The 15,671-nt window shown below is 50.5% G+C and overlaps 1 protein-coding gene across 1 annotated transcript in view; it reads left to right on the plus strand.

Annotated features, from left to right (window-relative positions):
* Positions 1 to 15,671, plus strand: part of DNMT3A (DNA methyltransferase 3 alpha) — a 96,933-nt gene that overhangs the window by 55,559 nt on the left and 25,703 nt on the right. Inside the window, exons 5-6 of the mRNA XM_064494693.1 lie at positions 4,913 to 4,956; positions 5,418 to 5,564. Of these exons, the coding sequence (XP_064350763.1) occupies positions 4,913 to 4,956; positions 5,418 to 5,564 (191 nt within the window). The remainder of the gene's footprint in view (positions 1 to 4,912; positions 4,957 to 5,417; positions 5,565 to 15,671) is intronic.

Below are 15,671 nucleotides of genomic sequence, written 5' to 3' on the forward strand. Positions count from 1 at the left end.
TCACATGCATCCAAACCTAATATTTGTGCAGAGAGCATCTCCAGAAAAGAGATTTCCAAATTTATTTAAAAATACATTTCATTCATTTATTACTCAACTAATATTCACAACGCTCCCACCATGTGCAAAGTGCTTTCTGAGATACTCTGCATTCGTTGTTTTATTTACTCTTCCAAACAATCTTCTTCAAGAGGTATTATTATCCCTGTTATAAAGTAGAAAAAAAGTGAGGCTTAATGAGATGAAGTGACGTCCTCAGGGACCCCAAACCTGTAAGTGACAGATCCAGGATTCATTCTGCCTCATTCTGTCTTGGTCTCTAGCTTCAGAGTCTGTGTGCCCTTCCAATATCCCCTGCTGTTCTGGAATGGGGCTTGGGGCCGGCTGGTCCTGAACTGAGCACTTCCGGGGGTGTGTCCTGACTCTTGGTGGGAGTGGCCAAGGGGCCTGAGTGGAGTGAAACAGGAGGAGAGGGAGAAGGCGCCATCCTTCTGTTACCGAGGCCACATGTGCAGGAGAGGAACCTGAGAACCCGTCAGCTCTTCCCACCAAATAGGCAGCTCCTGGGACCCAACCATGGCTGGCACCCAGTTGCTGCCCAAGGCCTGGGCAGCCCTTCCTGCCTGGCGGGATGGAGCAGCGCTCCAAGGCTGCTCTTAACCCATGCGGGTTTGCTTTCAGTTTGGCATTTCCCTGTCTCCCTTTCTGTCCGTTCTCAGGAGTGACTCCTTCAGTCAGTCAACAGGGGCTTATTAAACACCCATGTGGTGTGTGCCAGGATCTGGGGAACAAAAACCTGGTTCTTGCCTTGGAGGACCTCACAGTCTGCTGGAAAGGCAGACATTAATGAGAAACGCACACTTAAAAAGTGTGTGATTCCTCACGGAGATAAGTTCTCTAAGGAAAAATAAACAAGTTTCTCTGAGGAGATGTAACAGAGGGACCCCAGCCAGCCTGTTCCGCCTCAGCTGAAGGATGAGCTCGGGTTCACCGGGGTGGGGAGGTACAGGGAGGGGTGAGAGCGGGGCATCCAGGGACCCGGCAGAAACCCATGAGTCAGGAGTGGGGGGAGGAAGGGAGAAGGGCATGAGGTAGCAACCAGCACAGCTCCAAGGCTGCCCTCTCAGGGGGTGACATGATCCGCTTTGCGTTTTGAAAAGATCCCTTTGCCATCTGGATCCTGGAATGGAACCGAGGGGCCGGGAAGCAGGATGAGCGGTTAGGAGGGAGGATCTGGAGAGCGGTGAGTGAGTGCCAGGGACATGAGGGGGTGGGGAGAGATGGTTCAAGGGTGACTCCTGGGTTTGGGACTTTCACACATTGAGTGGATCTTTCTCAGAATCTAGTGCAAAGTGCAGCAGGCAAAAACACTTCAAGCATCCTTGATTTCCAAAATTTGGCCTTGGAGCATTCCTGTGTGGCCCCAGCTATCCGGGCAGTGGAGATGCTGGCAGGGATCAGAGCTGGGATCCCTGAAGGTCGCCGTGAATCTCCTGGATGCTGAGACTGGTGAGGTGTTACCTTGAGGGGTGGGCAGTGGCCTTTTGGAGGCTTGGCCACTGGTCCAGCAGTCAGCCGCACAGAACGCATACTCAGCTGCTTGGTTCCAAGGAGAAAGGAGACTTGGCCCCGGGGGAGGAAGTGACTTGGCCGTGGTCTCCTTTCAGTTCCTCTCGTTCCAGAGCTCTTTTCAGAGGCCCCGCACATCTCTCCCGGAACCCCTCTCATTCATTCCTATGCAGGAAAAATGGAGGACTTTAAGGCAGCCTTGGCCTGGGCACCTTTCTGTGTACACGTAGGAGCCCCAGATTCTGATAGTACAGCCAGGAGAAAGGAGGGACAGGGGAGATGATGAGTAATAAGGGCAAGAGCCACCTGGACAGGCAGGTGGCGGCCTTGGAACTGCTCCTACACTCCTAGCATTAGGGCCATCATGATGAGGGTAGTAACGATGGTAATGTGGCCTTCTTTTACTGAATATTGACTACGCGTTGAGTGTTCTATATCCTTGCTACTCAAAATGGTCCATCAACCAGCAGCATCACCTGGCATCACCTGGGATGTTAGAAATGCAGAATCTCAGGCCCCATCCTAGACCTACTGAGTTAGAACGTGCATTTGAAAGAGATCCTCATGATTTCGATGCACATTAAACTTTGAGAAGTCCTGCTCTTTATGTAACTCTCTTATTTAATCCTTGTAATCATTTGAGAAAGACATATTATCCCCATTTTTCAGATGGGACTGAGGGTTCAGAGAGGTTAAGTTATTCACCCAAGACTGTACAAATAGTGAAGGACCAGATTAGGATCAACACAAATCCCCTCTCTGCTCAGACTGAGCACACAGTACTGGGCTAGTGACTGTCCTCTGGGATAAGCCTGGCCTCCGCCCTGTCATTGAGATCTGGGTTCATTTTAGAGGGAATCCGGGGTGACCCCTGAAGGAGTATAGCCTCAGACCAACAGGTAAGTGTTAGAAGCACCCTGGCCTGGCCTGCCCTGCCCCCAGGACCTGAGATGCCCTAGGGTCATGTCCAAGCCTGCCAGGGCCACCCTGGAAGGCACATAGCCACCTGGCCAGCCTGTGACCCTGGGTCTGGGCCAGGAGCAGATGGACCACAGAGGGAGTGTCGAGAGAGCAGCTGACCCTCCTTGACTCATGACAAAGTGCTGCATTCTGAGGCAGCCCAGTTTGTTGTTTTGCTGGGCCTGGCTGGAAAGTGTGTGTGTGATGTCACTCAAGTGGGCTTGCGCAGAGTCTGTCTGGAAGAAAATTCCAGAAGGATGCTAGTTAGAAACCACACGAGGAAAAGTAATTCTGTTTGGGGGAATATGGGGGCCGGGTATAAGGAAGGGGTTGGGGACATCAGGGTGGTGCAGTGTAAAATGAGTTAGCTGCCTGGGGAGTCAGGTGCCCTGGAATCTGCTCTCAGCTCTGGTAGTAAGTCACACGGCACCCCAGCCTCTATTTCTCTGTCAAAGGGCTGGACAAATACCCCATCAGCAAAACTTAAGGGCTGGACGAGTACTCTGTCCTCGCCACAGTTCCCTTCATCCCTGATATTCTTTCATTCTAATGAATAAATGAATCCCCATAAACCAACTGCCTGTAGGTCCCCTGTAGGAAACGGCTGAGGTCCAGGAGACCTCTGGGCTGCTGCGTGATCTGAGGGTGGGCGCCCCCTCCTGGCAGCCCAAAGCCTCACCGGGTGGAACGTGGGGGTCTGAGAGGAGGGAGGACCCCCGGGAAGGAGGGAGGCCCTGAGAGGGCAGGAGGGGGAGTCGGGCTCCAGGGGGCCGGAGAAAAAGTTGGGAGCTGGCTGTAGTGAATCAAGAGGACCTAAAGGAAGCTCAAAGGAAGAGACAAAGTCCGGTGAGACATACCTTAAAAGGCATGTCGCGTACACAGCGTTGGCGAGTATGCACCCCCACTTCCTCCCTGCCCGCGGGGTCCACACCTCCCTGCCGACCATCCTGCAGCTGCTGGCCCTGCCTTCTCCGACCCCACTCCGGGGCTCCGGGTCGCAAAAACCCAGTGCAGAGCCCCAGGTGAGAGAGGAGAAAGAAACATCCTCTCTGGGGGCTGAGGATTCAGAGACCTTCAATGCTGTGGCTGGTTTCCGCCTCAGAGCCAGGAGATGCAGGAGGGGCTGTTTTTTCCGTTCTGGGCTCTTTGTCTCCCCCTCACACCCCCACCCCCACCCCCAAAGCTACCCTGAGCCAGCCTTAGTGACCTTCCTGCTTTGGGCCCAAGCTCAATACTCTTGGCTTCAGACAAAAGAGTTCTGGGGCCCAGGTGAGAGGAGGTTCACCCGCCCTGTCCTCCAACAGAAAGCTTGAAGGTCTAATTAACCCAACCCACAGGCCAGGCCAGGGCTGTGTTGGGCCTGGGAGGGGCATCCAAGAGATGAGGACCCTGAGATGCAGAGGACCCTGGTAGGAGCGCGGGAGTGTTCTGGAGTGTGACTGCCCTCCTGCTTGGGGCCTGGAGAAGGATGGAGAGTTCAGGCCCCCTTTAAAGGCAGTACTGCTGGGGCTCAGCCCCCAGGGGAGCCTTCCCTTCCAGGAACTGGAATCAGGGCCCATTAAGGAGCTATTGGGAAAAGGAGCAGGGAGATGCTGTCTTAGGGAAGGGGAACAAAACTCACTATATGCCAAGCCCTGCTCTGGGCACTTAATGTTCTCAGTAACCTTAAGATTTTAGAAGGGTTATCTACATTGAGTCAGTGAGGAAAAGACCAGGGGAAGTTACCCAGGTCACATGGAGACGGCTGGAATCCAAGTCTTCTAGGATAAAGGCTGAACTCAGGGACCTGAGAATGGGGTGCAGAGGCAGATAATTCATGCTAGAACCACAGCTCCAGCAGCACTTTAGACACCATCTCCAGCATCTTTATTTTCGAGATGAGGAGACAGTCTCCTGGAAACGAAGTTGTTTCAGCAGAGTCCTACTCCAGTCGCCTGATGCCCCACCGCCCCCCAGATCATCTTGGCCACACCCCACACATAGAAGGCAGCACTCCCTTCCAGGGCTGGAAGGGCTGTGCAGTCTGGCCTCTCCTCTGGGAAGGGGGTTCTGTTGACTGGGAGCAGCCGAGAGGGGCTATGTCTAGACCTCCTTCTGTGTGGCTGAGGCACTCAGTGGGCCAGCAACCACAGCCTTGGCTTTTCTGTTCTTTCGGATTCGGGCCTCCAACCCTGCCCTCGTCCTGTCTCTGCCCTGGCTGTGCTCTTGAGTCCTCAGGGCCAGCGTGGTGTCTGGCGTGCGGTGGGCATCAGGTTTGACTCAGGGACAGCTCAAAACAGTTGGAGAAGCTCTGTCCCTGAGACAGGGAGCCCAGGCACCAGGCGAGGCCCCCGAGCCATCCCTGTAACTCTGCGACGGTCCCTTTGTTCTTCCCTCTCCACAGGCAAAGAGCAGAAGGAGACCAACATCGAGTCCATGAAAATGGAGGCAAGTGTTTTCCTCAACCCCCAGGGGCTCTGTGGATCCTGATTCTAGGAGAAGAAAGCCACCGCTCTGACCGACTGTGGCGAGTGTGTGTGTGTGTGAGGGGAGCCCGAGGTGGCCCCCGTCCCCTTCTTTATGTGTCATGCTGTGAGGAGCAGAGGAAGTGGGTGTGGAGGTTGGAAGTACCCCAGCAAGGCAGCTGGCTTGGTCCCCCTCCAGGACCGAGCACCTCCCCTTCTGGTTTATGTCCTGCCCCCCGTCCCACCATCCATCCCTCACTTTTCCAGCCCAGACAGGGGCCTGGCCCTCACTTGCAGGGCTGGCATCTCTGGCCAGGAGTCAGAGCTCCTGTGTTCTGTTCGAGGTGAGTGCCTCCTCAGTTTCCCCTCCAGGAGGAGCAAACCCTGCAGCGGGCTGTCTGTGCCCACCTTAATGCTGGTGTGTCTCTGTGATCTCTGTCCTAGGGCTCCCGGGGCCGGCTGCGGGGTGGCCTGGGCTGGGAGTCCAGCCTCCGCCAGCGGCCCATGCCGCGGCTCACCTTCCAGGCGGGGGACCCCTACTACATCAGCAAGCGCAAGCGGGACGAGTGGCTGGCACGCTGGAAAAGGGAGGTGAGGTGCCTTCTGGCCTGGGCCCCAGCCCGTCCCATGGACCCAAAAAACTGGAAGTTAGCTTCAGCCGCTGTCTGCGGCTGTTGTCAGGCCCTGGCTGGGCCTCGGTTTCCCCTTCAGTTTCACCTTTCGCACTTACAGGGAACTGCTGGATCAGTTTCCAGCAGTAACTAGTTCCTTTGTTCTTTCAACAAACATTTATTGAACACTTACTGTGTAACCAGACAGTGTCCCAGGCTCTGTGCATGTATAATCCCTGCCCTCATGGAGCTGACATTCTTATGGGGAAGACAGATAGAAAACAAGTCAACAAGGGGCTGAAATAGAGGGTAACAGAGGCCTGCTTTAGGTAGGGTGGTCAGGAGAGGCTTCTTGGAGGAGGTGGCATTTAAGTTGAGACCTACAGAAATAGAAGAGCTGGCTCTGTGAATTGTAGGGTCGGGGAGACTATTTGAGGCAGAGGAAACAGCACAAGCAAGGCCCTGAGTTCAGTCTGAGATGCTGAGGTGCCTGGAGCTTGGGGCACAGGGAGGTCCAGGCTACAGATACAAAAGTGGGAGGGCGTCAGAAGCAGAACCTGGCTTGTAAAGTCCACGAACACTGCTGAGCTCACCTAGGAGACAGGGATAGAGCAGAGACAGAGTCCCAGGATTACATCCACAGAAACCAAACATTTATGGCTAAGTGGAGAGAGGGAGCAGCAGCAGTGGGACTGAGAAAGGGCCTGGGAGGAAGATGAGGGAAGAAGAGCCATGTCTCAGAAAGGAGAGAGTGGCCACCCAGCCATGCATGTGGAGGCTGAATTGAGACATGCTATTGTACCTGGAGGTAGCACGCTTCCGTGTGGATCTGGAGGGAGGGTGGATGCCAGCCCGTGGAGGGCTTCAGCAGTGAGAGGAGGTCGGTGAAACCAGTCCATTGAGCACCATTGTGGGGCTGCTCGCCTGTATGTTTGACTAGTAGAGAGAAGGCATGTTGACCTACTGGCACCAGGAAGGGAGGGCGACGAGGTCACTGTCTGTTGCCACCACCTGGGGCATTCCACCTTCACTCTCACTTGTCTCTACCCCAGGCCTGCAGAGGAAGGCGTTACCCTGTTTGCATTGTGTGAGAGCTTGCTCTAGAGAAAGTTCAGAACAAGGCAGGGGTTTGGCTACTTGATTGTTCCCAGTTCCTTTGGGATCTAGGAAAGCAGAAATTTCTCTCCTGGAAGAGCCTGGAAAAGGGACAGCCTGTCCAAGGTCTAGGAGAAGAGAGGCACTTGACTCTGAGCATTAAGTGTGGTCTTTGGGATGGAAATAAGATGACCTGGGGCTGTTCTCTCCTTCCTCTGCCCCTGTTTCGCTCACTCTCTGCACCTCCTTCCCCTGTAGCCTGTGGGAAGGGCTTTGCTTTTTGACCTCTTGTTAATGTGTGGTCTGTGTTTCTGCTCTCCCTTAGCCAGAAGTTAGATGTAATGACTTTTAACCTTGAAAAGCTTCTAGAAATCTGGTGATCCTCAGACTGTGCTCCCTTGAAGAAGCAATAGGGAGGACTACCCTCAGCTGCAATAAAAAAAGAGCAGTCTTTTCTCAGCTTACAGGGAAAAGTAAGATAATAGGTACATTTTCTCAATTTAAAATTTAAAAAGACTTAAAAAAAAAAAAGTAAACCCATTCTGACACAGACTGACAGACTAGTATAGTGAACCACCAGCTACCTATTGCCAAGCTTCAACAACCATTAAAAGCTTTTCTAGGGAAAAAAAAAACCTTTATGAGGGAAGGGTGTAGCTCAAGTGGTAGGGCGCATGCTTAGCATGCATGAGGTCCTGGGTTCAATCCCCAGTACCTCCTCTAAGAATAAATAAAAAAACCTAATTACTCCTCCCCCCCCCAAAAGAAAAGAAAAGAAAAAAGATACCTTTGGTATCTGCTTCCCCCAACCAATAAAAGTCATCAATGAGCATGAGAACAGGAAAAAAAATTTTAAGGTGATTTAGTTAAAATGTTTTAGGGATGTGTGACTTGAGATGTAGAGACTTGTACACGGAATATATTTTCTGCTAGTAGACTGTTCCTTATTCGCATGATACAACTCAAGAATTCCACGGCTTCTGGTACAATCACTACAACCCCTGAGCCTCTTACTTCAGACTCAGGGGCTGGGGCCGCTGAGTCACGTTCTGGCCTCGAGCTCACCCAGGGAACAGGAAAGGGGCTGGAATGGGATTTGAATTCAGACTCCTACTGCCATGTGGGGCCTGGCCCCAAAGACCACAGTCACCTCTCTTGGGCTCTGCTAAGGTGCTAGGGAGGACTAGCTGCACGTAAACAGAATATTGGATAAACGCAGGTGGCTTTCAAGATTCCCAAGTCCCCATCAGGCTAAAGAGCAGTAACCTTCGTCATCAGGCTGTTTTCTAGGTGGCTTACCAAGGGGACAGAAATCCGTCCTCCTTTTGCAGTCTCCTGTTAGTTGCCTTCAGCGGCCTTCCTGAGCTTGTCCCCAAGGTTCTTCCCCATTTCCTCCAACTGCATCTTCTCAGGATCCTCCTCTGTCCCTTAACTGTGTCACTCCCAGATCTCTGCCCCCGGCCCTCGGTCAGTCTTGATCCCCTTAACCACTTACGTGTTCTCATAGATCCTACTGCCCGCCCTCCTCCCAAAAAAGACACGTCCTCTTCTGCCGAATCCAAGCTGTTTCCCAGGCAATGCTACTGGGAGGTCCTCCCAGCATTTCCAAACCTCAGAATGTAAGACCTGCCCTTTAAAGTTGCTGCAGGCATGTCACTGAGCTGACTGCCAGAACCCTCCCTGCCTGAGCACCATATAAGAAACTAGAGCTACCGGAAGCCTAGGGGATTCCCGGTTGTCCCATGATAGGGCAAAGAGTTGGGCACCTCCCGAAGATCATCACCAAGGAGTTTAGAATAATTCTGCCTGGGGTCATCTGCACATCAGCAAGGAGTGACTTTTGGCTTTTAAGGGATGAACTTGAATTTAGGAAAAGGGGGAAGGGCATTACAGAAAGAGACACACAGCATGTGCAAAGGTTTGGAGGCACAAGAAAACATGGCCTTTTCATGAATGGAAGTTCATGGTGGCAGATGATGGAGCGCAGGGTGTGAGTGCAGCCCTCAGAGCAGCAGGAAGGTGGCTGGGAGGGTGCGTGGGGCCAGGGCGGGGCCTGAGGGCTTGTGTGCCCTGCTGTGGGGCTTCACCAGACTCCAGTCTGCACCTTTCCCTTCCCTGGTCCACATGCCTCACCTGTCTTCCCTCAAAACCTCCCCCTCAGCTTAATTCCCTTTTCCTGTGACCACCTTGTCAGTCAGTCCACAGTTACTGAGTGAGGTCTGCTCTTTACGCTTCTGTCCATCTGAGATTACCTCCCTCCCCAGGCTTTTCAAAAAAAAAAAAATTAAGAAGACTTAGAATATCATAAAATAGATGAAATTTAAAATAAGTGGATGAGGAAATAGGGCATTTCCTCCTTCTCCGAGGCTGAAGTGAGAATTCCTGCTGCAGCTGGGACGCTATCATGAGTCTGTTCCATCTCCTATTCTCTGCGCCTCTTTACTAGTCCTTTTAAGGATTAAACTCTGCTTCAGTCATGACCAGGCCCTGCTATAGAACCAGCAATAGCTCTAAATTGTCTCCCCATCATGTCAGAAATCCTCTGTTTCTCAAGGCTTTGACCCTCACTGTGACTTCCACAATGGCCCCACCCCACTTCTCTACCATCCTCTAATAGGAAGGTCCCCTGTGAGGTACCAGTTTCCCTTTATACTTCCTTCCTCCCTGCCTTTGTTCTTGATATGCTTTCCCCTATCCATTCTTCGAGGTTGAATCTAAGAGCTGCTGCCTCCTCCAGGAAGCTCTCCAGAATTTCTCCAGGCCACATTGCCCTCTTCCCTTCTCTGCACCCCTTTAGTCCTTACTATTAACATTGTTAGGTTTAGCACTCAATTATATTTTGTAGAATATTTTCCACAAACTCTTTATTACACATTATGTCTTCTCCCATGATACCCAGTATGATACTGGGCAGGGAGAGCAGGCTCAACAAATACCTGTTGGTTGGCTAAGCAGTTGGGAGGTAGGTGAATATGGGATCCCTTCTCAGGGAGCTTGGGCCCAAGCCCTTGGTTTCCAGGGGTGCTGACAGGCGTACCTGGAGAATAGCATGGGGCCGGGGAACTGGGCAAGCTCCTCTGGGTAAGGCAGTGCTCGAGTCTTCTCTACCCTGTTCTCCTGCTGCTCCCACTGGGCCTCTGCTGTGCTTGAGCCAAGGAGAACCTTACTTGGTCTGGCAGGGCTGGCCCAGGCCTGGGTGGCGGGGATGGCAGAGGCGAGGCATCTCTCCTGCCAAAGGAGGGCAGTTCCAGCTCCTCTTTCTAACTATTTTCAGAACAAAATGACCCTGTGGGAGCACTTTAGGCTTAGGAGGGGTTTCTCACGGGTGTTATTGCATTAACCCTCAGCATGGCGAGGCAGAAGGCAAGGCAGAAGAAGGCGTGCGGAGGCCAAACAGCTGAAACAGTCATGGAGCCAGACGGCCTGCAGATTCCCAGTGTGTATCACTGCTTGTGGTTTTAGGACTCAGTTATGGCTGGGTGATGTTATGACTCTCATTAATCTCTTCACCCAACCGAGTGTAAATTACTTCAGGGCAAGGGTCCCATGTCCTGCTGGTCCTTTTCCTGGCTCCCAACCCAAAGGGAGGGACTTATGCATCCTTAGACTTATTAGATGCTCCATACATCTGATAACTGATAAATACTGATAACAAGTAATCTGAGGTCCAAATATCACAGCCTCTCCTTCCCTCCACTCTCCCTCCTGCACTCAGACCCCCTCCCCTCCCCAGAGGCTGCCCAGCAGACAGCATAGCCTTCTCTTAATTGGTAGTGAGATGCTGACTCAATCACTTGCTGGTTATGGCCCCTTCGGCATCACTTACCCTCCCCAAGCTGAGGTCCCTGCACTGTGGCTAGACCTGGCTGTGCTCTGCTCTCCTGTGCGTGTCTCATCTTCATGAGAGTAGCACTCACCAGTTCATTTTCTGCTTCTGCCCAACCTGAGCTTGTTCAGTGCAGGCCCTCTAGACACCTCCTCAATGGCAATTCAGGAGGTACTTGGTAAAGGTTTGCTGAATGAATGAATGAATAATTCTAATCTCAGAGTTGTGTGGGTTAATAAGGTATACGTAACATTTAGAGCACAGGGCTAGCATGTAAGAGGACATGGATGCTTTTTTTCCTTTTTTTTAACTTTTCTTTGGTTGGGGGGAGGTAATTAGGTTTACTTGTTTATTTGTTTATTTTTAGAGGAGGTACTGGGAATTGAACCCAGGGCCTTGTATATGCTAAGCATGTGCTCTACCACTTGAGCTATACCCTCCCCCAAGACATGGATACTTTCTGAAAACTGATTTTACACAAATACGTTCTGGAAAAAAAACCCAAAACATAAACTATCCCTCCCTCAATGATCTTAATTCCTCCACCGGAGGTACCTGATGCTGTCAGTTTGGTGTATATACAACATGGTTTTCTCTATCCATCTATGTGTGTGTGTAAAGATATAATTTTGCTTCACAGTTGCTTTTTTTTTCTTTTCCTTTTTTATATAAATAGAACCACACTGTAGTTTTATTTTACAGCTTGGTTTTTCACTTACAATAAGTCTGGGCAATCAAGCCACGTAATTACTGTTTTATTCTACCATATGGATTACCACAATTTTATTTAACCATTCTCTTATTGGTGGACATTTGTGTGGTTTACAGTATTTTACTGCACAAGCACTGCACAGCGAACATCCTTGGTCATGCCTCTTTGTACATCTGTTTCTCTAAGATAGATACCTAGAAAGAGAAACACTGTGTTGAAAAGAATGCGTATTTTGCATTTTATACAACCTGCCAAATTGCCCTCCAAAAAAGGCAGCGCCAATTTAGGCTCCCATGAACGGGGTATGAGATTTCCACCTTTGCCAACATCAATATTGTGCTAATGTAATGGGTGGGAAACGGTACCTTGTTATGATTTTAAGTGACATTTCCCAGATAATAAGTGAGGCTGGACATCTTTTCATATGTTTGTTGGCCGTTTGTGCTGCTGCTTCTGTGAGATGAGCAAATGTTGCTTCCTCTTGCTCTATAACCCTGCAGTCTCTACAGCCCATGCTTCCTGTCAGCCTGGGAAGGACAGCCTGTAAATGTCCGGAGGGTCATCTCCTGCTGCGCTAAATTCCTTCCATTAAACAAGCAATCCCTAAGCACCTACTGTGTCAGGGGGCCTTGTGCTGGGGGTTTTGGGAAGAAGGAGATGAATTAAGCGTGATCTCCTGGGTTTTAAGTACAGGAGACGTGAGAAACGGCAACGCAAAGTAGACCAATGAGGACTAAAACCAAATTATTAGCAAACTATCTGCGTAGCAATTTTCGGGGATTCCAACTGGCAGACATTCCTTGTTTATTCACCATATATAAACTAATGAAAACCTGAACTCTTGCAGGACAGCGTCAGTAACAACATCCCCCTTCAAGGAAATGATGCCATTTGGAGCAGGCACAACAAGTTTACTTTGCCAAAAGGCTGAACACATTTTAAAGGGACTCCTCTGACAGCCTGTAATCAGCAGTGACTTCCAGGGCTGGTAGTTAGGACAGGCTGTGAAATTGTCATCATAGAGGTGCCCCATTGTCTCTCAAATGGACTGGCTGTTTGCACACTCCATCTTGGGGGTGCAGAGAGAACAACTCTTACTTCAACCCCAACTTTTTAGCAGTGAGAAAATGGTGGCGGGCTGGGCGGTAGTAACTTGCCCTGAATTCAGCAGCAGCCATGGCCAAGCCTGGACTAGGCCAAAGTGGTGGGACTTTACTGAGCACCAGGCACTGTGCTGGGAGCATTTACTTTCACCGCAATCCTAAGAGATGATAAATTTGTGTTATCAGGATTCACAAAATGGAGGCCACCCCAGTGGCCCGGCCCACATCACAAATCTAAACCTAGGTCAGTCTGCAGTATAGGAATCCTGCCAAGGAATCCTAACATCCATCAGTCATGATCCTCCAACTCTGTGTAGTTAGCTCATCTTCCCCTAGGAAACAGGACCTGCTGCCTTATAAGGAAACCCCATATCTCCTAGCCAGTCACGGCCTGTTTCTGCAGTGCGTCTTCTAGCATTCTCTGTAGCTCACTCTTGCCCAAAATCCCTGGAGCCCAAAGAGTGCTCCTCTGCCTGTGAGGCACTATACTCCCCAGTCCATGGATTGTTCTCCCTTGAATAAATGACATCAAACTTGTTACTAAATTATTTTTGTCATTTGACAGGTGTATTATCCACAGTTCCTATGACAACTACTTTTTATCCCTATTTTATTACTAGGAAGCTAAGATACCCCTAGGTAAGCAGGTAAGAGCCATGTGGATATCCTTGTAGAGAAACCTTTGGGCAAAACTGGACTCCAGATCCCATGCTGCTTCTGTTTTGCACCTAAATGGCTCCACTAGAACCGGGTCTTCCTGGTTTCCAGTTTTGGCTTCCCCTGGAAATACAGTATAGGGTGGGAGGGAGCCGGCTGGCCCAGCCCTCAGCCAGGCCAGCGCCACCTTGCCCCACCTCTGCGGCTGCAGGTGTTCAGGCTTCTGGTCTTGCCAGGTTTGGGTCCTTTTCACCGTGGGGACCCTTCCCCCACTTCCTCCCGCTCCACTCATCTGGTCCTGAGCCCTTGCCCTTGAATTACTGTTTTCTCATGATCGTACGTTTGATGTTGTGAAATTGGATTAAATGAAAGGAATGAGATTCAGGAGGCCTGCTTGCTGGGCTCAGCCTCTGCCCCTGATCAATTTGAGGAGGCCTTTCTCCTCTCTACGCTTAAGTTTCCTTGTTCATAATGTGACACAAATAGACCAGACGACCCCCAAAATTCTGAAATTTCATGATTTGGGGGAAGGAGGACTGGAACCATGATCTGTAGCTCCTTTTGTCTCCTATACGACCTCCTACGTTCATTCTACAGTAAATATTTGAATGCATTCTCAGGCTTCCCATATATACTTTTTTTTTAAGAGGCACATACATAAAGCATCCTGATAAAGATTCTTTAAAAAAAAAACTTTCATAAAATTCACATGTCTTGTGCTTGAGTCTAGCTTTCATTTCCTCTCCATGATGGCCCCCTTTTCTTCCTCTGTCATTTTCTGCCAGGATCAGAAAGATGGTTGCTCATCTTTAGACACGAGGCCTAGGTGAGTGAGGGGCTTGAATTCATCTCTAAAAAGATGATATTGCAAATACACCCCAGTCTGACATGCACGTCTTCCTGGGGCATTTCCTTAGCTCAGGAACTCACTTCCCTGCCGTGGTTTCATCATCTTCCTAGGTCTGCTCTTTACCACCGGTTTCCTTTTCATCAATCACATACTCATTTGTTCATTATTTTAGAGAGTTACAAAGTATTTGCTCAGTCTTTCAGAAAACTCCCTATGCATCTGGGTCTCTACTGTGTACCTACATTTTCTAGAAACTAAAAAAACACATCTAAAGGAAAGTCAGAGTCCCACCCTGGGATGCCACCCTCCTCTGCGAGAGGTAGGCAGGTGAGTGCTGCAACCCAGTAAGAGCTGTGATAAAAATATGAGGAGAGGGGCCGTGGGAGCAGTGAACTAGCCCTGCCCAAGGACCCCAGGAAGGCTGGCCAAAGAAGGGACATCTTGCAGGCCCACCACCACTGGGACAGGAGTTTGTCCAACAGGGACAGTAGAGGAAGGGCATTGAGTGGGATCCTGAGGTAGGTGGTCCAAGAAATCCTCTGGGAGCTTGAGGTCTAGAGCACATCAAGATTTCCTGCATATTTAATTCAACTTTTAGAGGCCCTTGTGTTCTCAAAGCCCTTGGCTGAGGCAGACAGAGAAGATACAATGGTGCTGTTCTCTCTGCTTCATGTGTTAAGGAGGTCCCAGGGTTGCTCAGGCACGGGGGGTCAGCTGGATTCTGCGACTCTGTGACTCTGTTAAGGAGCCAGTGCTCTAGATGGAGGAGTTCACAGGCTTGAACTAGTATTTACTAAATACACACAGCACCGTGCTGGTGCTGGAGGAGACAGCTGGACATAGTCCCTGTTCCAGGGGCACACATGGTCTAGTGGAGGAGGCGGGGGGATTCCTGTGACCTTTCATGCCACTGGAGCATGGGGCTTGTTCTGGGCTCCCGGCATCAAGAGTCTGGTGAGCACAAAGGAGGGCGAGGGAATTTCTGGGGGAACTCCTGGAAATGTTCCTGGAGGAGGTGTCCTTTGAGAAACCCAGTAGGGATAAATAAGGAAGGTATTTCAGGGAAAAGAACCACTGAGGGCCAAGTGAAGGAGGCATGAAGCTTCTGGATTGTTTAGGGAACAGCAAGAGATCTGGTCACCATGTATGGGAGTTGGGGAGGAAGTGTAAAAAGAGAGAAAACTGCAAAGGAAGGTGGTCCGATCAGATCATCCAAGGCCTTCCTGTCATAGTGAGAAATGGAGGCTTCATTGTGCTGTAGGGAGCTGGAATATGAGAGACTTGGATGTGTATCTTGGGAAAATAACCCTGGCAGCATTGTCAGGGGGCCCAGAGCTGGGAGGGTTAGAAGGACCAATTAGGAGGGCATTACATCTGGTTTCGATGGAGGGTCCAAGTCATGCAAGGCAGACTTGATAGAGCTGATGCAGCTTGTGTCTGGTTGGAGGCAAGGGAGACACCTGCCCGGTATTTGGGGGGAGGGCTCATTATCAGAGGTAGGGAATCCTGGAGGAAGAGCAGGTTTGGGGCAGGAAGGTGGTATGGACTTTCGATCTTCTTAAGGATGTATTTTGATGAGCAGAAGCTTTTGATTTTAATAAAGTCCAATTTAACCGCATTTTTCTTTTATTGGTTAGTGTGTGTGATCTCTAATAGTTCTCTGCCTACCTCAAGGACATGGACATATTCTCTTCAGAGGAATGGACATTTGAGTTAGGTTTTGGACAAGCTGCTTTTGAGAAGGCAGCAAGGTGGCTGTCCTTGAGGACAGGGTTAGTGGGCATGCAGGAGTCATCCACCAGGAGGGCAAGTGCAGGCTGGAGAGCAGGGAGGGAAGAGCCCAA

This window comes from Camelus dromedarius, chromosome 15 (genome assembly GCF_036321535.1).
Source record: "Camelus dromedarius isolate mCamDro1 chromosome 15, mCamDro1.pat, whole genome shotgun sequence".
Taxonomy (NCBI): domain Eukaryota; kingdom Metazoa; phylum Chordata; class Mammalia; order Artiodactyla; family Camelidae; genus Camelus; species Camelus dromedarius.